At 37.8% G+C, this 25,293-nt stretch overlaps 1 protein-coding gene across 3 annotated transcripts in view; it reads left to right on the forward strand.

Annotated features, from left to right (window-relative positions):
- TRAPPC8 (trafficking protein particle complex subunit 8) overlaps window positions 1-25,293 on the forward strand; it is an 85,120-nt gene that overhangs the window by 47,312 nt on the left and 12,515 nt on the right. For all 3 annotated transcript variants that reach the window (XM_004579569.4, XM_004579570.3, XM_058677107.1), the window contains exons 13-22: window positions 5,570-5,794; window positions 6,635-6,743; window positions 9,188-9,382; window positions 10,181-10,308; window positions 12,559-12,633; window positions 12,861-12,987; window positions 16,365-16,519; window positions 21,395-21,837; window positions 23,081-23,228; window positions 24,014-24,110. In XM_004579569.4, coding sequence (XP_004579626.2) covers window positions 5,570-5,794; window positions 6,635-6,743; window positions 9,188-9,382; window positions 10,181-10,308; window positions 12,559-12,633; window positions 12,861-12,987; window positions 16,365-16,519; window positions 21,395-21,837; window positions 23,081-23,228; window positions 24,014-24,110 — 1,702 coding nt within the window. The remainder of the gene's footprint in view (window positions 1-5,569; window positions 5,795-6,634; window positions 6,744-9,187; window positions 9,383-10,180; window positions 10,309-12,558; window positions 12,634-12,860; window positions 12,988-16,364; window positions 16,520-21,394; window positions 21,838-23,080; window positions 23,229-24,013; window positions 24,111-25,293) is intronic.

A 25,293-nucleotide genomic window follows, 5' to 3' on the forward strand; every position in this document is an offset into this window, starting at 1 on the left:
GTGTTTTAAATGTATATATTTTTTTTTTTTTTTTTAAGATTTATTTTATTTTTATTACAAAGTCAGATATATTGAGAGGAGGAGAGACAGAGAGGAAGTGGAGCTGCCGGGATTAGAACCAGCAGCCATACGGGATCAAGGCGAGGACCTTAGCCACTAGGCCACGCTGCCGAGCCCAAATGTATATTCTTTTAAGGTTATCCTGAAACAAAAATGTTTAAAAATTCCCCTCAATTTCATGTAAAAATACTGTGATTTTTAACCACTTTAGGATTGAATTCCTCTGCTTTTAGAATCTGTGGAGAGTAAAAAAATGTGCGATTTGCTTTAGATTAAATTTGAAAACTTTAAAATATTCATATAAACTATTTTTACAATGATTGATAGTTAAAATTTCTCAGCCTTTAAAGAGGAAAAATATTGAAAATCGTAACGTCTTTTTCACAGTCCTTCCCTCCACAGTGTGTACAAATGAAATGAAACATACTGTATTACTATTTATCTCTGCTTTAAGTTGAATATTGAAAAAGTAACAAAGTGTATTAATATGTATCTTTTACTTATATGCCCCATTAATAATGATTCACTGTAATACTAAAAATAATTTATTTTCTCCATATCTTTGTCCACTTTTGCGAATGGTATCATTTTTAAGAATTATAATATCATTGAAACTGAAATATCATAATTAAAAAGGAGACCCATGGGAAGCCATGATGGCAGAGAATGTTAAATTTCTGCTTGCAATACCTTTATCTGGTAAAGCAGTGTGGATTTGAGTCTTAGCTCCTGTACTTCCAATCTAGCTTCCTGAAAATGTATCCTGGGAGTCCATGAACAATGGCCCAAGTGATTGGCCACTGCCACCACGAAGGAAACCTGGTTGGAGTTCTAGATCCTGGCTTCAGCCTGGTTCAGCTATGACTATTGAAAGTGTTATTGACATGGTATTGACATGTTAATTAACCTCGTAATGTTGTAAATTGTTGTTGAAATTGTTTTGTGGCTTTTCATTGGAGGGAATGATATTCTGCCAGCTCTACTTTCAGACCAGGGATGATCTCCCAATGAAACTGTTGAATTTATCTGGACAATAAGATGCTGGACTCTATGCATGGTCTATGCATGGTCCATGCCCGCAATGAAGGAATTATGACTGGATATGAACTGTTCTACTATAACAATGTGGAGGAATCCAACATGGGGGGAGAGCTTTTTGGAAGGATTGAAGGAATCCCAGAGCCTATGAAACTGTGCCATAAAACGAAAAAAAAAAAGTGTATTGGAGGGCCCAGCACCGTGGCCTAGTGGCTAAAGTCCTCGCCTTGCGCGCTCAGGGATCCCTTATGGGCACTGGTTCTAATCCTGGCAGCCCCACTTCCCCACCCAGCTCCCTGCTTGTGGCCTGGGAAAGCAGTCGAGGACTGCCCAAAGCTTTGGAACCCTGCACCTGCATGGGAGACCCGGAAGGAGAGGATCTGGGTTCCTGGCTTCGGATTGGTGTAGCACTGGCCGTTATGCTCACTTGGGGAGTGAATCATCGGATGGAGATATTTCTGTCTCTCCTCCTCTCTGTATATATCTCACTTTGCAATAAAAATAAATGTTTAGAACTGTATTGGAAAAAATTAAATATTATATCAGATTTATAATATACCTATTGTGTATATCATCTACAGAAATAAAAATTAAGGCATATCTTTCCAAAAAAAAGTTATTGAAAGCGTCTGGGGAGTGAGACAGTGAGTGGATGAACAATCTGTCTTGTGCTCTGTCCTCATCACTCTGGCTTTCAAGTAGATGAAAATAAATAAAATTAAAAACAATATGGAACTGGCATTATTAAAGTTTGAAGTCATTTAAAAATGCATGCAGTGTATACAGTATAACTTGGATAATCTTTCTGTTCTTAATTCTTGTTAGCTCTTTTAAATATCCTTAGGTACTTTTCTAGGAAATCTTAATAAATGCACTTGAATCTAACACTTAATTGTATTCAGTTATTTGTGCCAGTTTTTAAAGACTGTTTTTCTTTACTGATGCCATATAGCAATTACAATTCTTTTTTTCTCAAGAAATAACAATTATTTTAAGAAAATGTTAGATATATTTTAAAAAGGTACAAATCAGTGTAGGAATTTTTTTGCTATGTCAGTTAAATTTCAATTACTAGTTAAAAATATAATGTAGTATTACCTTATGATCAAAGAAAATGACTACCGAAGAGGAAGGGAAAAAAGTAGCAGCAATTTTCTTAATAAACACTCAGGGCTTGGCAGCAGGTGATAGGATTAAGCAGAGCTGGACTTTGTCACAGAACTGTAACATGCAGAATAGAAGGGCTGTGGACATTGACCTGCTCTAGAATCAAGTCCACAAGGTGTGCTTCCTTCTTTGCTCTGTCTACCATCACTGCTTTTTCCACATGCCTTTCATTTAACTTTTAAAAAAATTTGTTTTGGAATTTGTATAATTGATTTCTAACAGATTCAGCATACTTATTAGAAACAAATAAAGAATATATCAGTATTGATTCCCTCCTTGTTCCTCTTCTTCTTTCTGGTTGGTTTTTGAGATGACAGTTTCACTGTACATTCCAGTAAAAAGGTTTAATGCTTCACTAGGTAAGAAATGTAACAAGTAGGGGCTATCACTATGACTCAGTATGCTAATCTTTCACTTCAAGTGCTGACAACCCATATGGGTGCAGGTTCGTGTCCTAGCTGCTCCATTCTAGTTTCCTGGGAAAGTAGCAGAGAATGGCCTAAAGCTTTGGGACTTTGCATACACATGGGAGACATGGAAGAAGCTCCTAGCTCCTGGCTTTGGATCAGCTCAGCTCCTCTTGTTATGGCCAGCTGGAGAATGAACCAGTGGAATGGAAGATTTTCTCTGTCTCCTCTCTGTAAATCTGCCTTCCCAATAAAAAGCAGCTAAAGTCCTCAACTTGAACGCACCAGGATCCCATATTGGCACTGGTTCTAATCCTGGCAGCCCCGTTTCCCATCCAGCTTCCTGCTTGTGGACTGGGAAAGCAGTTGTGGATGGCCCAAGGCCTTGGGACTCTGCATCCATGTGAGAGACTGGAAGAGGCTCCTGGCTCCTGGCTTCAAATCAGCTCAGCACCAGCTGTTGCAGCCATTTGGGGAATGAATTGGTGGATAGAATATCTTTCTCTCTGTCTCTCCTCCTCTCTGTATATCTGAGTTTCCAATAAAAATTATAAAAACTCACCAAGACAACTTTGTGCATGATACAAAATTTATAACGTCCTACTTCAAGAGCAGTGGTCTGTGCAGAAACTTACTCTGAAGTAGGGGTTAGTAAGGGAAAAAAACCTCTTTGTGGCACATGAAATTCTATTTTGAAGATGGAGATTGTCTGAGTTCAGGGGGTGGCAGTGATAAGTAACACTTGTTCTCTCTTCATAATCATGATGGAATGTAGCATTGGGCCAGAGGAAATTGTTAGAGCTGACAGTGTCACTACCAAGCAAGCATAAGAACATTTGTTACACGATATATTCATGCACGCAGTTTTAGCATACGGTGCATATTTCTGTTCAGCTCCATGCAGATGTATAAAATGAATATAGGAGCTGGTGCCATGTGGGGTAGTAGGTGTAGCTTTCGCCTTTGGCCCCTGGCAACTTGTAAGGGCACCAGTTCAAATCCTAGGTGCTCTAATTTCAGTCCAGCCCTCTGTTTAGATGGCTCAGATGCCTTGTGCCCCTGCACCTGTGTGGGAGATTGTGAGCTGTCTCCTGGCTCCCGGTTCGGGATCAGCTTGCCTCTGGCCATCGCTGCCTTTTGTGGAGTGAAGCAGCAGATAAAATTTTCTGTCTTTCTTCCTATGTCTGTCTTTCAAATAAAACTTTTTTAACGCTCATAAAAAAATCAAACCCTTAAAATATTCAAGAGTTACAATCCAACAACCAAGCTTCTAATTCTGATTCGTGGCTGCATATGCTGCTGCACTGGTAGCTCCCAGGCAGTTTTTCACAGCTGTTGCTTTCCTGACTTACCACACTTAACTGTGGAACACAGAAGGTTTTGCTTGCTTTACAACCTCTTGGTTTTCAGACTGCAGTTGTGGTTTTCTTTGAATTGTTTCTTTGGGATTAATTTTCACTCATTGGAGATTTTTGGCATTGAACATCAGCTTCAACTGTGTAATGTTCTGAAGGGCCTTTCCTGAAATTATTGATCCTTTCAAATGGAGCCTTCTTCAGCATGTCCCAGGTTTTTCATTGGTTAAGTAGGGATGACAAAGTGAATTTATTGCTGAAAGAAGTTTTGTAGTTTTATTCCAGGACTCAGAAGGCTTTGGCGTTCCATGCAGTTTTCCGTTCTCAGTGAGTTCTGTATAGCACATTGGTTTTAATATAGTGATGTCATCAGTTCTGTAGGAAGTACAGTGAACACTGGGATATTGGTACTGGGAGACAGCACCCTGGATAGAAAGCCATGGTGGCAGCCCGTTTGACTCCAGAGAAGCCTGTGGTGTCTTGGTGGGCAGTACTCACTGAGACATGGTGCTAGCTCGCTACTATATCAGAGTTGTGTGAGGTATAACCTCTTTGTGGTCACAGTGCTGGTTATTGAGTTGTGGGGGATAGACAGGCGGAGGTCACCGAGGCTGAGCCAGTATGTGAATTTTTTTAAAGATTGATTTATTTTTATTGGAAAGACATATACAGAGAGGAGGAGAGACGGAGAATAAGATCTTCCGTCTGATGGTTTACTTCCCAGCAATTGCAGCGGCTGGAGCTGCACAGATCTGAAGCCAGGAGCCAGGAGCCTTTTCTGGGTCTCCCACAGGAGTGCAGGGTCCCAAAGCTTTTGGCTATCCTCAACTGCTTTCCTAGGCTACAATCAAAGATAGGAAGTGGGGCCGCCAGAATTAGAACTGATGCCAATATGGGATCCTGGTGCGTTGAAGGAGAGGACTTCAGCCATTACACTATCATGCCGGGCCCAGTAGGTGAATTTTTAATAGGAAAAAATTAAGGTTTACTTACAATGATGCAAATTGGCATATGGCATATGTCACCACATAAATTCAGTGAGAGTCTTTGAAAACAAAGGGATAAATATTGTGATATAAATATTGTTTTACTTGAAGGAAAATGTTATTTGAGAACAGTTTGCCTCTTGGTACAATGTGAGAATGTGTTTTAATCATAGTATTAGTGAAATCATGTTGCAAATTTAGATGCTGAATATTATTAGTTTGCATTCCCCTAAAAAGAATTCAAGGTGGGTGAAGTCAAGAGGTAAACTTTTGCTTCTGAAGTTCACCTTTCAGCTACTGCTCACAGAAATCATGGATGGGTGCCCCAATAGAGTGATCTTCCTTTCTCCTCATTTTCTCTTCTTTCCTTTACTGTGAACATACACAAACTTAATCCCTAGAGTGTTATCCACAGTTAATGAAAAAGAGATTACCAAAATGTTAAATTTCTTTTTCCTCTGAATTCTCTATTAGATGAAAAAGCATTTACTTGATTGTTTATTTTGTTTTATGAAAATTTGCACTAAAATACTTTGTTTCATTTATTTTGTTACAGAAAAAGCATGCTTTACGTTGCTATTGTCAAGCCATGCAAGTTTACAAAGGGAAAGGATGGTCTCTTGCAGAAGATCACATTAATTTCACTATTGGACGCCAGTCTTACACGCTTAGGCAGCTGGACAATGCTGTCTCTGCATTTAGGCATATTTTAATCAATGAAAGTAAACAGTCTGCTGCCCAACAGGGGGCCTTCCTCAGAGAATACCTTTATGTTTATAAGGTGAGTACTTATTTTCAGGAATAGATACTGATATTGTGTTCAAGTGGTTATTTTCAGAAAAAGAAGCATACTTGCTAGTGTCTCTTCAAAATCTATTCAAGTGTTTGTATTAGAATATGTTTAACTGTCATAATAAATCCAGGCCTCTTGGTCACAGAGCTGGGTTAAATTGCCGCCTCCTCAATTTTTTATTTACGGGACAATTTTTAGCATTTTTATAAACGTGATTTGTGGCTGTTATTTAAAAAAGGAAAAAGGTACCAGAAGCTTTCTGAACTGTTTATACTTTGTATTTTTATAGGCTCACAACTGATTTTACAATTAAAGTAGATCCTTTTATCATCCTTTGTGAACATAGTACCTTTGTTTTCCTGAGGAAAGATGAAAAGATGTGGGTCTGTGGAAAATACGTTATAGCCTAGAGTAATAGGAAGAAAGAATATTTTACTGAGACAGGAGGTTAAAAAATTATTTAAGGAGAATATTGAAAGTTGTGGTTGTGATATATCATGCAGGTAGATGTTAGACTTGTATCAGGTTAGGTGCTTGGCAGGTAGCATCCTATACTGATGCATAGGAAATACAAGACATACCACATAACATTCGAATGTTCTATATCGAAAGAGAACTAACCAGCTGCAGAACGTTGAGGCAGAGTAAATGATATCTAAAGTTCTCAGTTATAAAATTTTGTGACTCTGATTTAATAATTAAAACTATATGCCTAATATTCTTGCTTAACAGATCTTTAATACCTTGAATGTATTTTTAACTGAGGAAACATACATGAAGAAAATGTCGGGTTTTTTTAGTACCTTTTTTCTTTTTTATTTCTCCCAGAACGTGAGTCAGCTCTCACCAGATGGTCCTTTACCACAGCTTCCTTTACCATACATTAACAGTTCAGCAACACGTGTTTTCTTTGGACATGATAGACGACCAGCTGATGGTTAGTATAGTTTTGCTTGTCCCGTTGACCTAAGAATAACTTGAAAAAAAATGGGTTTTTTCCTTCATTTCACCTTGTTAAAAAAAAATAATGTGTAGTTGATTACAGGAAAATAAAAAACTGTACTGTTTCATGGATTGTCCTGCTAGCTTAAGGTAGCTACTCTTTGGTGGTTCTTCCTTCACAAAAACATTGAGAACAGTTGTAATTATGTCAGCTTTTCTCATGATACACCATTAGATACTTACAGTTTAACATTCCTTACTTTTTCAGATTGCTTCCTTTTTTTTTTTTTTTTTTGGAATTTGTTTATTTTTATTTGAAAGTCAGAGAAACAAATCTTCCATGCTCTGGCTTATTCTCCAAATGGTCACAAGGACCGTCGCTGAGCTGATTTGAAGCTGGGAGCCAGGAGCTTCTTCCAGGTCTCCTTTGTGGGCACTTGCAGGCAGAGGAGTAGCTAATTGAACCATCACGCTGTCCCCTATTAGACTATTTCTGTTGTTTCAAAATTTACTTTGGAAGACAGTCTGAAAGAAAGCAACAGAAGGAGATAGTGATTGTTGGTTTACATGGGTTTGTGTCCTAGATGCCTACAACAGCTGGACACTGGGGCAGACTCAAGTTCTTCCGTGTTAGTGACAGGAGCCCAAGGCCTTTTTAACTGTCACAGTGACCTCCCGTAGTGTACATTAGTGGGAAGTTGGAAATGGAGCAGAGCTGGGGCTGGAATCCAGTCACTCTGATGTGGGATATGAGCGTCCCAAGGGGACATCTCTCCCCTCCATCATTTTGCTTACGTAAAATCGTATGTAAAATGACATTCTTTCAAAATCTTTCTGTGTCATGAGTAATGTTTTATTGTGTAAATTTTCAAATCTATACAGAAGCAGAGAACATTTAGCTATTTTAAGGCTTTTTTCTAATATGATTTTTCTTCAGGCATGAGCGCTAGAATGGTACTGTGGGGTTAGAATTATAAATATGTTAAGACCCTTGATTTGTGCTGAGATAAACTGTAATTTTTGAGAGGTAAATTTGCTTTCTAAAAATCATAGTGTGGGGCCCGGAGGCATGGCCTAGCGGCTAAAGTCCTCGCCTTGAACGTGCCGGGATCCCATATGGATGCCAGTTCTAATCCCGGCAGCTCCACTTCCCATCCAGCTCCCTGCTTGTGGCCTGGGAAAGCAGTCGAGGAGGGCCCAATGCCTTGGAACCCGGCACCTGTGTGGGAGACCCGGAGGAGGTTCCTGGCTCCTGGCTCCTGATTGGCATAGCACCGGCTGTTGTGGCTCACTAGGGGAGTGAATCATCGGGCGAAAGATCTTTCTCTCTGTCTCTCCTCTCTGTATATCTGACTTTGTAATAAAAATAAATAAATCTTTAAAAAAAAAATCATAGTGTGTATAGCAGAATGTTTCTTAATATAAAAAATACAAAATTTCTGATAGTGAATTGGTAGATTTTGATATGTCTTGTTTTGTTCGTATAATGATCCATGCTGCAGGATAATTCTGATTGTTTCATTTTGGATAATTGCCATAGTATAGTGTTAAGTGAAAAATACTCAATTACAGTGTTAATTTCAAACATTTAAGCTAATTCTGTTGCATTGTGTCTGTACTATTCAAGTGTGATAAAAATAGCATGGAATGAAAATGATTCACTTTAGCTTCAGAAAGGCTCGGGCAGAAGTGGAACCATTGAGGTGGGGAAGAGTAAAGGGACTGGTGAGAGTTGCGGAGAACATCAGCTCTGTAACCTCCCTTTGTGAAAACGTTGTCAGGACTGCGTGGCAGAGGCTGGCCTTTGGGAGGCTAGCATTGTGATGCTGCGTAAACTGCCTGTAATGTCAGCATCGCTTAGAGCAGTGTTTTGAATCCTAGCTGCTCCCCTTTCATCTAGCAACTGCCTGCTAATGTCCTAGGGAAGGCCATGGACCATGGTTCGAATGCTCCAGCCCTTCCATCTCCATGGGTCACTGGGATGAAGTTCAAGCTCATGGTTTCATCGTGCCCAGCCCCTAACAGTTGACTGCCATTTGGAAGCAGAAGGCTCGCTCTCTTTCTCTCTTCCTCTGCATTCCTGTCACTCTGCTTACCAAATTTAAAAATCTTTTTTAAAAGTTGGAATTTTAAAAAGCTCAATATGCTATTTCTTCTGTCATTCCTCATGCATTTTCTGTAAATATTTGAAATAATTTATTAAAAATTACTTGTGAAAGCTAGAGAAAATTCTTTCAAAATCAGAAAAAACACCAATATTCTAAAATAAGATGCAGCTTTGCTAGGGTTAATATAAACGTCATTTTCACTCATAGAATTGGAAATAGAAGGAAAAAAAGAATTGGAAAAACAAGGTGTATATGAATTGGCAACTTCAGTTTTTTATAAAGTATTTTTATTTAAAGTGCAGATATTAACAAATGTGCATTGTTTTCTTAGGTGAAAAGCAAGCAGCTACTCATGTAAGTCTTGATCAAGAATATGACTCTGAATCCTCTCAGCAGTGGCAGGAACTTGAGGAGCAAGTTGTGGCTGTGGTTAACAAAGGAATAATTCCCTCCAATTTCCATCCCACACAATATTGTTTGAACAGCTTTTCAGATAATTCAAGATTTCCGCTTGCTGTTGTTGAAGGTGATATAAATGAGTTTTTAATTTTTTTTAATTGAGGGCCTATTTAATTTAATTTGCAGTGTATACCATCTACTAGAGGCTGTACTGTAAAGGTAAATTAGAAGTGTGTGACTTACCGAGCTGCATTTAGAAAGTCAAATGGTGGAGATTCTATTGCAATTACGGAATCCCTTGTCCCCATCATACACCTTCATTACAAAGAGGAAAGCAACATTTTCATGGGAAAACTGGACTGTTATCTACCCTTGACACTGGAGTAAAGAAATAGAAATGTTGTGGCAGCTATATTTTTTCAGCTCTCTGACTCACTTTATGAAGTATTCATTGGTGGTAGCTTGTGGAAAGTTAAAGAAAAGTACACATCGGTAGAAACTGCTGTAGTTTGGTTTTTCCCTAGGCTAGCGCTACAAAAGAGCCGTTTTGTGTCTGCCTAAGGCAGTCTGCAGTAAGCTGTGATGTTTGGTACTTTAGGTATACTGAAGGTAAATTCCGATTGAGGGCATTTTCAGTTTGTAGATTTATTAGGGTATAACCACACTGTAAGTCATGTATTTGCATAGTCAATGTGATGTTTGAATATACATGAAGGAACGACATTCTTTAGTAGGAAGAAATTGGGGAAATGCAGAGAAGGTGATTTTAAAATGAAATCCTGGGTAAATGAATATTTTAGAAGCTAGTAAAAGGTAGTCTATGCAAGAACACAAAACTGTCAAAACGAAGTTTATTTAGAGAATCGAAGCTTAGGGTAAGATGTGAGGTTTATTAAAATTACTAATTTAGGTCTTTATTTTATAGAACCAATTACAGTAGAAGTGGCTTTTAGAAATCCTTTGAAGGTTCCACTTTTGTTGACTGATTTGTCGTTACTCTGGAAGTTTCATCCTAAAGATTTGAATGGAAAGGATAAGGAAGTTAAAGACCTAGTAAGTTATTAAAAGGTATTTGTAATAAGCATGTTTCAGTTATAGTCGGAGAGATGCTATTGTACCATTTCAAGTTCTATCCAGTGAGCTGTAACTAATTCTTATTTTTTGCTTATTTTGGTTTTTAAAAATTGTGTATTGTTGAAAATTGAGAAGATAGAAATGCATATGGTATGAAATTGTTTTCCTAATATTTAGAAGTAATCTTTATAACATTTGCTCTTTGTCTTTCTAATCATTGACCTTTATAAGGTTTTCCCTCATTTATTGGGGGGCTTTCCAACAAGTTCACGGAGACTATGTATTATGAAAGGTCTATGCATGTATTTAAATGTTTTTACAATAAATTAGTTACCTTTTAACTTCTTGATACGCTCTTATATTTTATGTTCTTTCATATTATATATGTTGCTTTTTGCATTGGGTTTTATGTATTTTCTGAATAAAATTTGTCAACATTTCATTTCATTTTTAATATTCCATCATTTTGATGATTCCTAAGCTATTCTGTGGTCATTGGTAGTTGTTTTAGAAGGTTTAGTTTGTTTACTGTCACAGTTCTGTGGTAGATATCCTTCAGAATATTTCTGAAGGGAATATTTTGAGACATGAAATTAGAAAGACCTAGGAAGTCGGTACTTTGACACGATTTCACAAATACTAAGATGAGCAAGCTTCTTAGCAGCAGCATGAGGTGTTGATTATCTTTGTGACAAGAAGCATTATTATTTATAAAAGCTTTGTTGATTTGGTCAGCAAAAACTATCTTTGTCCTATTTTCTGTTTCATTTTCTTTCTTTTTTTTTTTTTTTTTAAAGATTTATATGTTTTTATTACAAAGTCAGATATACAGAGAAGAGGATAGACAGAGAGGAAGATCTTCTGTCCGACGATTCACTTCCCAAGTGAGCCGCAACGACCAGTGCTATGCCAATCTGAAGCCAGGAGCCAGGAACTTGCTCTAGGTCTCCCACACAGGTGCAGGGTCCCAAAGCCTTGGGCCATCTTCGACTGCTTTCTCAGGGCACAAGCAGGGAGCTGGATGGGAAGTGGAACTGCCGGGATTAGAACTGGCATCCATATGGGATCCCGGCACATTCAAGGCGAGGACTTTAGCTGCTAGGCCACACTATCAGGCCCCTATTTCATTTTTTAAAAAGAGTTTCATTTATATAAAAGGCAGAGTTAGAGAGATAGATCTTGCTGGTTCATTCCCCAAATGATTGGAATGGCCGGGACTGGGCCAGGCTGAAGCCAGGATTCAGGAGCCAACAGTTTCATCTAGGCCCAAGTGGGTGCAGGTACCAAAGTACTTGTCATTTTATACTACTTTCCCAGGTGCATTACCAGAGAGCTGGATCGGAACTGGAGCAGCCAGTGCTTGAACCAGTACACATATGAGAAACCAGCTGCCTAACCTGTATGATACTATGCTGACCCATGCGTTTCATTGATTCCTAGCAAACTTGAGTGTTTTAGAGGAGGCTTGATACTACACAATGAAAATTTTTGTGTGATTTTATGAAATTTCCTTAGTATAAATGTAATTTTCCTGTAAGCTTCAAATTTTCTTTTATGAAGTTCTACTGGTGATGGACTAAGGTGCTGAACTGGGGTTTAAGGAGATTTAATTTTTATCTCTTGTGTCAAGTAACTAATTTCATGGTAAAAAAAAAATAGTGTTTTTGAAGAGTTTTACCTTCCACAAGTGCCTGTAAGTCTACTTTACTACTTAGCCAGAGATTATAGTGATTTTTAAATGGCACTGGTTGGAGGAAACAGGCCTTTCTCCTTTCACTGTTTTTGTTACCCCCTATTTCTTCTGCATCACGTCTAAGCTGCTGTCATCTTTACTCTGTGTAAGTTTACCAAATTGCAAAACAAGAGCGTAGTTGGAACAAAATGTAGAGAAATTTGCTTACAATAAACATTAAATTAAGTGATTTTTTTGTTTTTTCTTTTGAATTGCTGGCTTTAAGCAGCTGAACTTTTTCTTGGGGATCTTGTATTCTGTGTGGCTATATCTTTGAATAGATCACTTCTCAGCCGAGTTTGGCTGAACAAAATAGAAGCATGTCAAGTGCATACCACAGTATGGCTTTTCTCTAAGTATAGTAACAATCTAATAATTGCTAAGTTACGTTGTTGATGTTATTCTTTGTAAGTAATATTGTTCTATAGGAGTGTTAGTAATCTGATATTTTATTACTAGAATGTATATTTTATTAAAAAAACTTATTTATTTTTCAGGTTACAAGTTATCCTGAAATTATTGAAACGGAAGTTATTTCAGAATTTTTAATTAATTGCGAAGAATCTAAAGTGGTAATTGCTTAATCATTCTATCTTATATCCTGTTAAAAACCAAAAAGTTTAAGTATTGATTTACTTTATGAAGATCTTTTAGAGATTTTCTGTTGAAAAAGATGCTTTTCATCATGAAAAATTGACATTTCAGAATGTTTATATTTCTATAACATTACAGAATTTGCATATAATGCTATTGAAGATATATAAAATCATAATAAAGATGACTTTAACTATCTCCACAGGCAAGATTAAAGCTCTTTCCCCATCACATAGGGGAGCTGCATATTCTGGGAATTGTTTATAATCTTGGCACTATTCAGGGCTCTCTGTCAGTAGATGGCACTGCTGCTCTTCCTGGATGTCACACAGGTAATGCTATAGCATTGCTATAAAATTAGAGAATTAATATGTGAATTGCTTTCTGATAGTTAAATGACAAAATAGATTTAAATGAATCTAGGTAAAGGCATTATGCCATAAGATAATTAATTTAGATTTTATAAAATGATTCACTTATTTATTTGAAAATCAGAGCTACATAGAGTGAGAAAGATCCTTCCATCTGCTGGTTCATTCCTCAGGCGGCCACAATGGCCAATGATGGCCCAGGCCAAAGTTAGAAGCCAGGAGCTTCTTCTAGGGCTCCCATGTGGGTAAGAGGAACCCACGCACTTGGACTAACAGGGAGCTGGATCACAAGTGGAACAGCTAGAACATGGACTGGTGCCCTGGCATTTGCAGGCTGCAGCTGTTCGTTCGTTCGTTCGTCCTTCCTTCCTTCCTTCCTTTCTTCCTTTCTTTCTTTCCCTCCCTCCCTCCCTCTCTCTCTCTCTCTCTTTCTTTCTTTCTTCCCAAGATTTATCTATCTAATTTTTTTTAATTTATTTTATTTTAATTACAAAGTCAGATATACTGAGAGGAAGAGAGATAGAGAGGAAGTGGAGCTGCCGGGATTAGAACCAGCGGCCATATGGGATCAAGGCGAGGACCTTAGCCACTAGGCCACGCTGCCGAGCCCTATCTATCTAATTTGAAAGGTAAATTTACTTAGAGGGAGGGAGAAGTGACAGAGAGATCCTCCATCCATTGGTTCACTCCCAAATGGTAACAGTGGCCAGAGCTGGGATGATTCAAAGACTTGAGCCTGAAGTTTCCTTCAGATCTCCCAAGTAGGTACAGGGACCCAAGGTCTTGGGCTGTCTGGCACCATTCTCCCAGGCAGATGAGCAAGGAGCTGGATTCCAAGTGGAACAGCCAGGACTAGAACAGGCACCGCAAATGGAGGCTTATGTGCTATGGTGTGTAGCTGGCCTCCAGGCTGCAGCTTTACCCACTATGCCACAAGGCCAGCCCAACTGAGATTATTTTAACCTCTGCCATACCTGTAAAAATAAACAGCTTTGGGCCCGGCGGCGTGGCCTAGCGGCTAAAGTCCTCGCCTTGAACACGCCGGGTTCCCATATGGATGCCGGTTCTAATCCCGGCAGCTCCACTTCCCATCCAGCTCCCTGCTTGTGGCCTGGGAAAGCAGTCGAGGACGGCCCAAAGCTTTGGGACCCTGCACCCGCATGCGAGACCCGGAAGAGATTCCTGGTTCCCGGCTTCAGATCGGCGTGCACCGGCCCATTGCGGCTCACTTGGGGAGTGAATCATCGGATGGAAGATCTTCCTCTCTGTCTCTCCTCCTCTCTGTATATCCGGCTTTCCAATAATAATAAATCTTAAAAAAAATAAAAAATAAAAAAAAAATAGCTCTATTTCCTTCGGATACATATTTTTTGTATTTTCTGTAAGATTAGTGGTCCAAATTTAATAAATTCTAGCCATCAGTTGAGATGTCTACTGTCAAAATAAAAAGTCTTGTACATATTTGATTTCTTTGCTATTTTCATGCAATAAACTTAAGATCAGTGTTTCCCACATCATTGAATGCTAGACACTTTCAGTTCCATTATCAAATATGTAAATACTATAGGGATTTCATCTGAAGCTGATATTCTTGATGCTCTAGATGGAATATTTTACACATTTCTGAAATTAGAAAATATTTATTTATGTATGTAACAGTGTATTTTAAAAAAAATATTCAAGAGAACCTTTCAGATCAAATATTTCCATGTATTTGCTGTATGTAGTTATTTCAGGCGTAGGTTGACCAGATGCCAGGGAGGGAGTTGAACAGTAACCACTTATTTTCAGTCTTTAATTTTATTAGATGGGTCTTATTTTGTAGCATGTTAAGGTAACTGACTAGTCATTGACAGACATGAAATGAGCAACAAAGCTGATTGCTTACATTGACCTGTTTTCTAGAATAGTTGAAAAATGTATTCGTGAATCTTTAATTAAATATTTCTAGTTGTTTTCACAGAATAAATTCTTTTAAAGTGAAATGAATGTGTAAGAATGAAAAGATTATAAACAAAAAATTCTGAGCATGGTAATTTGCATTATACTACTATGTTGTAATTATTTGGTTGATGAATCCCAGAGATAGTTTACTTATAAAGGTATATTTTTAAAGAAGAATACCTGCATATTAAGAACTTCTTTTTAAGTTTTATTTATGTGTTTGAAAGGCTTAGTGACAGAGGATCTGGGAGGTGAGAGGGAGATATGGGAGAGAAAGCCATAGAGATCGTGTTGAAACTGCTGTTTCACTCTCCAAATGCCTACAACCCCTGGACTGAGCCAGCCTGGTGCCCAGGAGCCAGGAGTTCCATCCCTGGATCTCCCACAGAGTGTCAGAAACTCGAGTCTTGGACCCTCAGCTGCTGCCTCCTGGACATATTAGCAGGAGGTTGAGTGGGAAGTGGAGGTGGGACTCAGTCCTGGCCACTCGGATGTAGAACCTATGTATACACACTTGTGCACGCTGCTAAGCATTCTGATGCTCCTCATTTATTTATTTATATTTAATTAGATCATCCATCTAGTACTGTGGAATTAAGATTGTCTAGAGAAAGCAATTAATTGTGCATGAATATTATGCCTTGTATGTTACTGTATAACATTAGTGTAAGAAGACCCTGAATTAACTGAAAATCATATGCAGTTTTTGTGGTTTTTTGGGGGGAGGGTAATTCATTATCATGTAGAATGCTAGTAGGGATTTTGATCAGAAGAAGTTGAGGAAGTGGTTTATTATATGATCTTTAACCTTCACCATGACCTTCACATCAAAGATTTTGAGTTGTCTTTCTGGAAAGATAGTCGCATGTGTTAGCTATTCATGTGCATAAGCACTGAGTGGAAGGAAGCCTTTGGGGAAAATATATACGCATTAAAAAATCTTAATCTGGAGACAACTACCTATAATAGTAAATGTTCTTTGTTGAGTCTCTTTAGAGGATGTAATTATTTGTAATCCAAAAATGATTCACACTTGTGTATATATGTGAATGTGAGTAAAAATGGAAAGTTTACCTATTTAGTAGTTTGAGTTTTGTTTCCTTTGATAATATGTATCTCTCTGGTCTGTGTCCAGATAGTGGTTCTTTCAGGTCTCATTAGTCTGTATTATGATTAGATACAGGCTTCAATAGAGTTCCTACTTAGTGATGTGTAGTCTCTCTGCAACTTAAATAAACATGGAATTATTATCACTTAAGTTTTTGCTTATTCTTACTAGTGTTTGTCTAGATTTTTCCCAGAAATTCTGTAAAGCAGAATTTATGTATTTAAGCTGAATTGTTGTCTGTTAACATATCAAGTTATTTTAGGGCATTGGTTGTTTTTCATTTTAGGAAAATATTCCTTGAGTATGTCAGTCCGAGGGAGACAGGACTTAGAAATTCAAGGCCCTCGACTTAACAACACAAAAGAAGAAAAAACATCTATTAAATACGGGCCTGATCGACGTCTAGATCCCATAATCACTGAAGAAATGCCACTGTTGGAGGTATTTTGATTTTTCAAGTTTCATGGACTTAAATATGGTATTTTGAATCAGTTAATATTAGAGTTTAAGACTGTTCATATTATATTGAACCATATATTTTTCTTAAACTAGTGTTTAGGGCCCAGCACAGTGGCCTGGCAGCTGGAGTCCTTGCCTTGAATGCGCCGGGCTCCGATATGGGCGCCGGTTCTAATCCTGGCAGCTCCACTTCCCATCCAGCTCCCTGCTTGTGGCCTGGGAAGACAGTCGAGTACGGCCCAAAGCTTTGGGACTCTGTGCCCACGTGGGAGACCTGGAGGAGGTTCCTGGCTCCTGACTCCAGATCGGCGCAGCACCGGCAGTTGTGGTCACTTGGGGAGTGAATCATCGGACGGAAGATCTTTCTCTCTGTCTCTCCTTTTCTCTGTATATCTGCGTTTCCAATTAAAATAAAAATAAATCTTTAAAAAAAATAAATAAACTAGTGTTTAATAGAGACTCAGAAAAATGAGACAGTCGTAACAATTTGCATTAAGTTACATACACACTAAAGTTTAACTCTGAATATCTTAATGGAAATCAGAGAAATGGTGGTTATTAGTAAAATCAGCATCTCGTTTTATCATAATTTTTAAAACATATAAATGCTTATAAAAATTATAAGCATTATCAAAGTATATGAGTTCTTACATTGGTCCTACCCCATTACTTTCTTTCTTTTTTCTTTTTTTTTTTTAAGATTAATTTATTTTTATTGGAAAGTCAGATATACAGAGAAGAGGAGAGACCCAAAGCGGCTGCAACGGCCGGTGCTGCACTGATCCAAAGCCAGGAGACTGGAGCTTCTTCTGGGTCTCCCACGCAGGTGCAGGGTCCCGAGGCTTTGGGTTGTCCTCGACTGCTTTCCCAGGCCACAAGCAGGGAGCTGGAAGGGAAGCAGGGCTTCCGGGATTAGAACTGGTGCCTATATGGGCTCCCGGTGTATGTAAGGGGAGGACTTGGACTTTAGCTACTAGGGTACCACACCAGGCCCGTTTTTATCGTTTTTGATAGTTAGTTGAAAAGTGTTTATTTTTTTCTCCGTATGATATTCTGCCTCTGTATGTTCATATGCTTGCTTGTTAAAACTCTAGGAATTGAGTACTATTTCCTTTTTTAGCTATTGGATGATTTTAACAACCTATAATGATACTTGCAGGTCAGATCCCTCAAGAAAACAGGTGGTGTGTATTTGCTGAGCAAAAGATGTTACTGAGCTATGCACATTGTGCTCCACTGAATTCTGTTGTGTAAAGTGTTCTTATAGGGCAGATAAGCGAGGTAGAGAAGGACCTGAGTGCCAGTTTCTGATATATAAGAATTTTGTGCTTATTCTGACTGGTTTAGTGTCTGTCTCTCTGTTTTTGAATAGACTCTTTGTAGATTTTGTGTGTATGTTTTTTTTTTCTTTTTTTTTACTTTTGTAAACATTTTTTTGAAAGGTAAAATGAGAAAGAGAGAGAGACTAAAGATTGATCTTTCATTCTTTGGTTCATTCCCCAAATGTCTAGAACAGTAAGAATCCAGGAGCCTAATCTGGGTCTTGTACATGGCTTCAGGTGTCTGTCTGTCTGCTGCGTTGCCAGGCACGTTAGCAGGGAACTGGATCAGAAGTGGAGCAGCTGAAACTTGAACCAGTACCACTAGGAGATGCCAGCATTGCATGTGGCAGGTTAACTCTTTGCATCACAGTGTCAGCCTTGATTTGGTATCTCTGAATATGTAGAGATTTTTCTTTTTGTATGAACCAGGATTTATTTATGTATTTATTTTTATGATACAGTTTCATAGGCCCCTGATATTTCCCTTAACCCAGTCCCAATTCCTCCCACCCCCCACATAGTTCTTCTATGTCATTACTAAAGTATAGTTCTTCATACACAGTCACATGTCCATCATTGCGGGCATGGACAATGGCAAAGAGTCCAGCATCCTATTGTTTAGATATAGTATACAGTTTCATTGTAAGTCCATCTTTGGAAGCAGAAATGCATACTAAATTGTATCCTCACATCCTCTTGGTTTATCATTTTATTTTTAGCATGGCAGGTCAGGAGACTTTCACAGTCTGAATTTTTTTCTCATTCTGTATCTTTTATCTAGGCTTGTCATATTCTCACAATATTGATTTTGCTTAGGATTGCATTGCTGTTGCTAGGATTTGAAAGACTGAAGTGGAGTTGAAATGTTATTTGAAGACTAGTCACCAATATTGTCTGGAAGTCACTAATAAATGTTTTGTTCGGAATTGGATATGTAGCAGTCTATGAGAGCCTATTTGCAAAATGGAAGGTTTTTCCAATCCCTATCATCAGAATTGTAAAGATAAATCAGTAGAGCACACCAAATTATTCAGTAAAAACGTTTGCTTTTCATTTACTTGAAAGGCAGAGTGGTAAAGATCTTCCATCCACTTGTTAACTCTAGCCACAATGGCTGTGGCTGGACCAGAAAAATGCCAAGAGACATGAACTCCTTCTGCGATTCCCATGTGACTGGCAGGGACTCAGGCACGTGGGTCATTAATCTGCTGCCTTCTCAAAAACCTTAGCAGGAAATGGACTGGAAGTGAAATAGCTAGGACTCAAACTGGCCCTCTGATATAGGATTCATGTGTTGGAATCAGTGAATCAGGCTACTGCACTGCAACAGCTACCCCAAAATAGAATTTTTTTATAACAAACTTTATTATTATTATTATTATTATTATTGTTTTATGATACAGTTCCATAGGCTCCTGGTATTTCCCTTATCCCCTCCCCAATTCCCACCCTCCCCCCCACCTAGTTCCTCTATATCATTACTAAAGTATAGTTCTTCATACACAGCCATATATCTATCATTGCGGGCATGGACAATGGCAGAGAATCCAGCATCCTATTGTCAAGATATAGTAAACAGTTTCATTGTAAGTCCATCTTTGTCTGGAAGCAGAAATGCATAGCACACTACATCCTCACATCTGCATACGTTAGTCTCCATTTCACAGCTACTGTACATCCCCTGAAATGAAAAGTCATATTACAAAATCAACAACAGGAAGAAAAATAGAAATTTACAATACCATGAAGTAAAATAACATGTTACTAGATATGACAGTCTCCATTACACAGCTACTATACATCCCCTGAAATGAAAAGCCACAAAACAAAATCAACATCAGGGAGAAAAAGGGATTAACAACACCATGAAATTAAATAACATGCTACTAAATGACTGACATGTAGCTGAAGAAATGAAAATCAAAAACCTTCTTGCAGAAAATAATGCTACTGTATGATCTGTGAGTCATTGAAGAATTTAATTAGAAGAAAGTGTTTTGAAGAGATGAAACTAACATAAAACATCAAAACCCATGCAATATAGTTTCCGCTTGATTCAGGTGTCCCTGTGCATGGTAGGGGCCCAAAAACTTGGGCCATGTTCTACTCAGGCATGTTGGTAGGCAGCTGGATTAGAAATGGAGCAGTTTGAACTCAAACTGGCACTCAGATGGGTCTTCGGTATCTCAGGTAGCAGCTTAATTGTGCCACATTGCCAGACCTTCAGGGATCTTTTAAATATGTCACTTGGGTAACCTGGCTAGTCCTGATTTCTTGTTTAGTGCTAGTCCTCAATTTTTTTTGCCTGAAACCAAGTGTTACAAGTCAGTTGTGAAACACAATTTTTGCAATTGTGTGTGAAATGTTAATTTAATCCCTGATGATTTGTGGCAGTACTCGGCAGTGAAACATTATTATCTCTTGTGTGATCTGAATTTTAGAGTAATTGGGAAAGATTATTAAAAATCTCAGTTGGGTCAAAATCGGCCCTTATGTGACTTGGTAAAAGCCAAAAATGGGTTAGAGCTCTTTGGATTTTCAAATTCTAGTGGAGTCATGAATCTGCACAGTCTTCTCCTTTAATAGCCATGGTGTGTCTTTTCAGTGTAATGGTGCAAAAATTGATAGTTGAGTCATTTCTTAAATTGACACTGATGCAAATGGGCCAAACTGGAAACCATAATGCTAAGGGAAATGAGCCAATCCAAAAAGGTTAAATACCGCATGTTTGCCTTAATTTAAGATGATATGATGTTATGTATAACATGTTATGTTAGGTATGTTATATGTTGTGTATAAACTAAAATTAAAATGTCAATGAGGTGGTCACAGAAGGTGGTTAAGAACTCGCATTTACTTTTACCATATTGGTTACTCATTACTATGTCAATTAATTCCATAATGATGTAAATTTTTGCTGATGGTATGTTGGAGCTTTCAATTGACTGGGATGATACTCTGCTGGCTCTGTCTTCAGACCAGAGAGGGTATACCTAAGAAGCCGTTGAACTTGACTGGACAATAAGATGCTGGACTCTATGTTTGGTATATGCTTGCAATGAGGGAATCTCAACTGAACTTGAACTGTGGTTATGCAACACACCATGGTGGGAGGGTTTGGGGAGGGGTGGGGAGAATCCAAGTACCTATGAAACTGTGTCACATAATACAATGTAATTAATGAATTAAAAATAATAAATAAATTAAAAAAATTGACACTGATGAAGGTTGTAAGACTGATAACTATTCATAGAACATGTTTAATTCTTGTCTATAATCTACAAAGTAGTGTATGTTTTAGTGTTAGGCCTTGTGTCATTGACATTTTCCCCTTCAGTTCACAATTTCAAAGCTAAGTGCCAGATTTTTTCTCCTTGTCTCATCTTTTCTGAAATGGAGTTGTTAATGCTATATGCACAATGAATGAAATATGTGTAAACCTTCAGTGAAGAAATATAGTATCTTAACATGTTAGTCATCAGAGGTTCAGAAATTTTGACAGACAATATAATAATATTTTTTCCCTCCAATGCAGGTGTTCTTTATACATTTTCCTACAGGGCTCCTATGTGGGGAAATCCGAAAAGCATATGTAGAGTTTGTTAATGTCAGCAAATGCCCTCTGACTGGCTTGAAGGTTGTGTCTAAACGTCCAGAGTTCTTCACCTTTGGTGGTAATACTGCTGTTCTAACACCACTAAGTCCCTCCGCTTCCGAAAACTGTAGTGCTTACAAGACTGTTGTGACAGATTCTTCCTGTGTGTGCCCAGCACTCATTTCATCAGCTTCTTCTGTAGACTTTGGCAATGGCACAGGAAGCCAGCCAGAGGTGATTCCTGTTCCCCTTCCCAATGCCGTTCTTCTGCCTGGAGCTTCAGTCCAGCTGCCAATGTGGTTACGTGGGCCAGATGAGGAAGGTGTTCATGAAATTAACTTTTTGTTTTACTATCAAAATGTTGCAAGGCAGCCTAAAATACGGTAAGTGTCATAAAACAGTTTTGATTTAACCTTTGTGTTCAGTATATATATATATATATATATCTTCAAGTAAACGTTCTAATATTTACTAATGCCTATAATTGTGTGGTAAGAAATTACTCTTTCCAAATTATGCAAATCTGGTTGTCCCAAATATAGCTATAAATTGTAAGTAGCAGTATTATGACCTAAGTCATTATGTGATGATGACATTAACATGAGCCATATATTAAAACAATATCATTTGTGTAACTAAAGACAAGCTGTTTATATTCAATCTTTTATAAAGAAAATTAATATACATTTCCTTTCCCCTTACATTTTCCCTTCCCTGAGAATATACGAAAAAAAAGTATACATTTGCAGAGCTTTGCTGTGTTACGCTGGTTGCTCACTGACAAAATCGACCTGCCTTGCTCGGGATCTGTTGCCTATGTGTTGTACAGCAGAATAGTTTGTGACAGCATTGTTGTGAATTTTAGAGAATTAGTAGTAATTGTCCTCCAGTTAGTTTATTTAACAGATTATCCAAATAAAATATCTTCCAAACCTTATTGTGAGGCCAAAATAAGAGACTATTTTACAGTACTGAATCCACTTTAGATATTCAATAAATGTTAATTCTGTTAACTTTGATAGGGGAAGTCGTCTGGCCCAGTCTGGGAAAGCTGAGTGGCCTGTGGTAACTGTAAAGTGAGTTTCCTCCAAGGAGAGTGAACATTTTCAGAATTTAGCATAAGCAATAGAGTAGTGGGCATTCTAGGAGTGGTGGACGTGTCTGAACATTTGCCCTTCAAGCAGACAAGAAGGAATAAAACAAAAATTGGGTTACTGCCTCATTTTATCTTATTATGTGGTTTTTGTTTCTAATTTTAGAGGCAGATAGCACTCTCATCCACTGGTTCACTCCCCAAATGCCTGCAGTTGCTGACACTGGGCTGGGTTCAAGTCAGGAACCAGGAAGTCAGTTCACCTCTTCTCAAGAGGAGGCAGGAGACCAAGTACATTAGCTTGTTGCTTCCCAGGATCTACATCTTTAGGAAGGTGTATTTGGGAATCCAAGCTGGGAATCAGAAATTTCAGGCTGTGCTAAGCAGTATGCTGGCATTCTAATCTGTATCTAACTGCTAAGCCAAATACTCACTGCATTTATCCATGTTTTTCAAATCTTTATTTGAAATTAGAGAATCAGAAAATAGGGGAAGTGTCTTAGATTAAATTTGTTTTTCTTTTCCTTTTTTAGTCACAGAATATTGAGACACACTGCAGTAATTTGTACCAGCCGATCTTTGACTGTACGAGCCACTGTCTGCAGAAGTAATTCTCTTGAGGATGAAGAAGGCAGCGGAGGCAATATGCTTGTCTTTGTGGATGTGGAAAATACCAATACTGTAAGTTGGCTTTTAATTATGTCTGAAGTGTTTCCTTTGTTTTCAGCAGTTTTTTTTCCTTTACAAGAGAATAAAACTGAAACAATGTAAAACCATCTTAATTCTCCATTACTTTTTGTAATTTTATTTTTCAGATTCTCTTCAAGTAAAATAATCTGATAGTATTAATATAGTACATAGTATTAGACATATTCTTACGATACATAGCTCCATATGGTAATAATTCAATCTAAATGAGATTTCTATAAAGTATTAGGCATATTGTTAGAATAAATAGCTCCATATGGTAGTATTTAAATGAGATTTCAGAAGCAGCAGTTGGTGTACAGTTAATTGGCCATTGGGGATGCCCACATTTCGTATTGTCCTTGCTCCCTTCCCAATCCTGACTTCCTGTTACTGCACACCCTGGGTGGCTGCAGGTGATGGCTCAAATACTTGGGGTTGTGCTACCAGGCGGGAGGTGCAGACTGAGTTGTAGACTCAGGAATGGCCCAGGGTCTGCTATTGCATTTCCAAACCTTCTTACCCTACCCCATGTTGCTCTTTGATAGCCCCTTAAATGAGGAGGAAAATGCTTCTTACATAAAATGTTGATTTCTCTCTTTTAAGATTGTCTAGAGAGATTTAAATTACCCAAACTTCCCGAAATATGTATTGTTACTTTTTTTCAAAATCTAAATTTCTTATTAGGTTAACTGATATAGCTTTGATAGCAATGTTGTTTTAATTGGAATTTTCTAATTCACTGCTCTTAAATTCTGTATAACTCCTCTTTTTTACAGAGTGAAGCAGGTGTTAAGGAATTCCATGTAGTACAAGTATCGAGTAGCAGCAAACACTGGAAATTATATAAATCTGTAAATCTCTCTGAAAACAAAGGTTTGTGTCCTTTTCTCTTTTATGATCAATTTGACATCATTACTTGGTTTTAGTGTCATGTATCATAGGTTCATTGGTATGTTATGTTTTCATTGTTTTATGTGATTGTAAATTCAATCACCTATCTTGATCCAGTATTTCCCATATCTTTATTTCCTTGAACATTTCTTCTTTTGTTTCTTTATTTGTGAAATCAGGGAGTTCTGTGATCAACATAGAGTTTTTCTGTGGTGGACATTTGGCCTAGTAGTCCAGACTCTGCTTGGGATGCGCATGTCTAATAGTCACTTGTCTGGGTTTGATTCCTGGCCCTGTGCCCTGCTAATGTACACCTTGGTAGCAGCAATTGGAAGATTAGGTGTAGCTGGCAAAACTGTATTTGCTCTTATTGGAAAAGAACTGGGTGATATATTTCCAAAGCCATAAAAATGTTTAAACCCTGAGCCTCATGTTAATCCTTAGTTTTGGAATTTAAAAAAAGGAATTAACTCAAAATATGAGAAGATTTATATAATCACTGAACTTTATTACAGATTGTATACTTACAGAGAAAAGTTTAGTATAGCTTTAATGTAAATTGTGCAAAAGTTCAGACTTGTGTTTAAAAATGATAAATGCAGTGTGTGGGAAATGCAATAGAAGTAAAATGCACAGGGGCAAAGAATGTGCGTATGAAAATATTGGTATACGATATACCTATTCAAAAAATTCTAAAGGGAAAACAAATGCTGGAGAGGTAGAATGGGCTTCACCTCCCAGTTTCTTTCAAACTTCATTTGTATCAGGAATGTCACACAGACACTAAGGTTATCAAAAATTGTGGAAAAATGGACCCAAAAGATAAGTTTATTTGGTGCAAAAATTTTTGGAATTCATGCCGATTTTTCATAATCCAAATTTTTACGAGGTTTTTGAAGACTCCACATACCATGAATTTGAAATTTTTGTGCCCAAAGCAACATCTTTTCATTCCATTTTTTCATGACTTTTTCAAGTATCCTCATGAATGCATGCATGTGCAAACATGTATGAGGATCTTGAGAAAACTTTTAAGAGGTTGTAAGCTTTATTTATTTCATTGCTGAAAGTAAAAATGTTTCTCATTAAGCATTATTTATAATTAGCAAATTATTTTTCAGCTTGAGCAGAGAAATATTAATAATGGGTTAGATTTCACCAGGCC

Source organism: Ochotona princeps, chromosome 18 (genome assembly GCF_030435755.1).
Source record: "Ochotona princeps isolate mOchPri1 chromosome 18, mOchPri1.hap1, whole genome shotgun sequence".
Lineage (NCBI taxonomy): Eukaryota > Metazoa > Chordata > Mammalia > Lagomorpha > Ochotonidae > Ochotona > Ochotona princeps.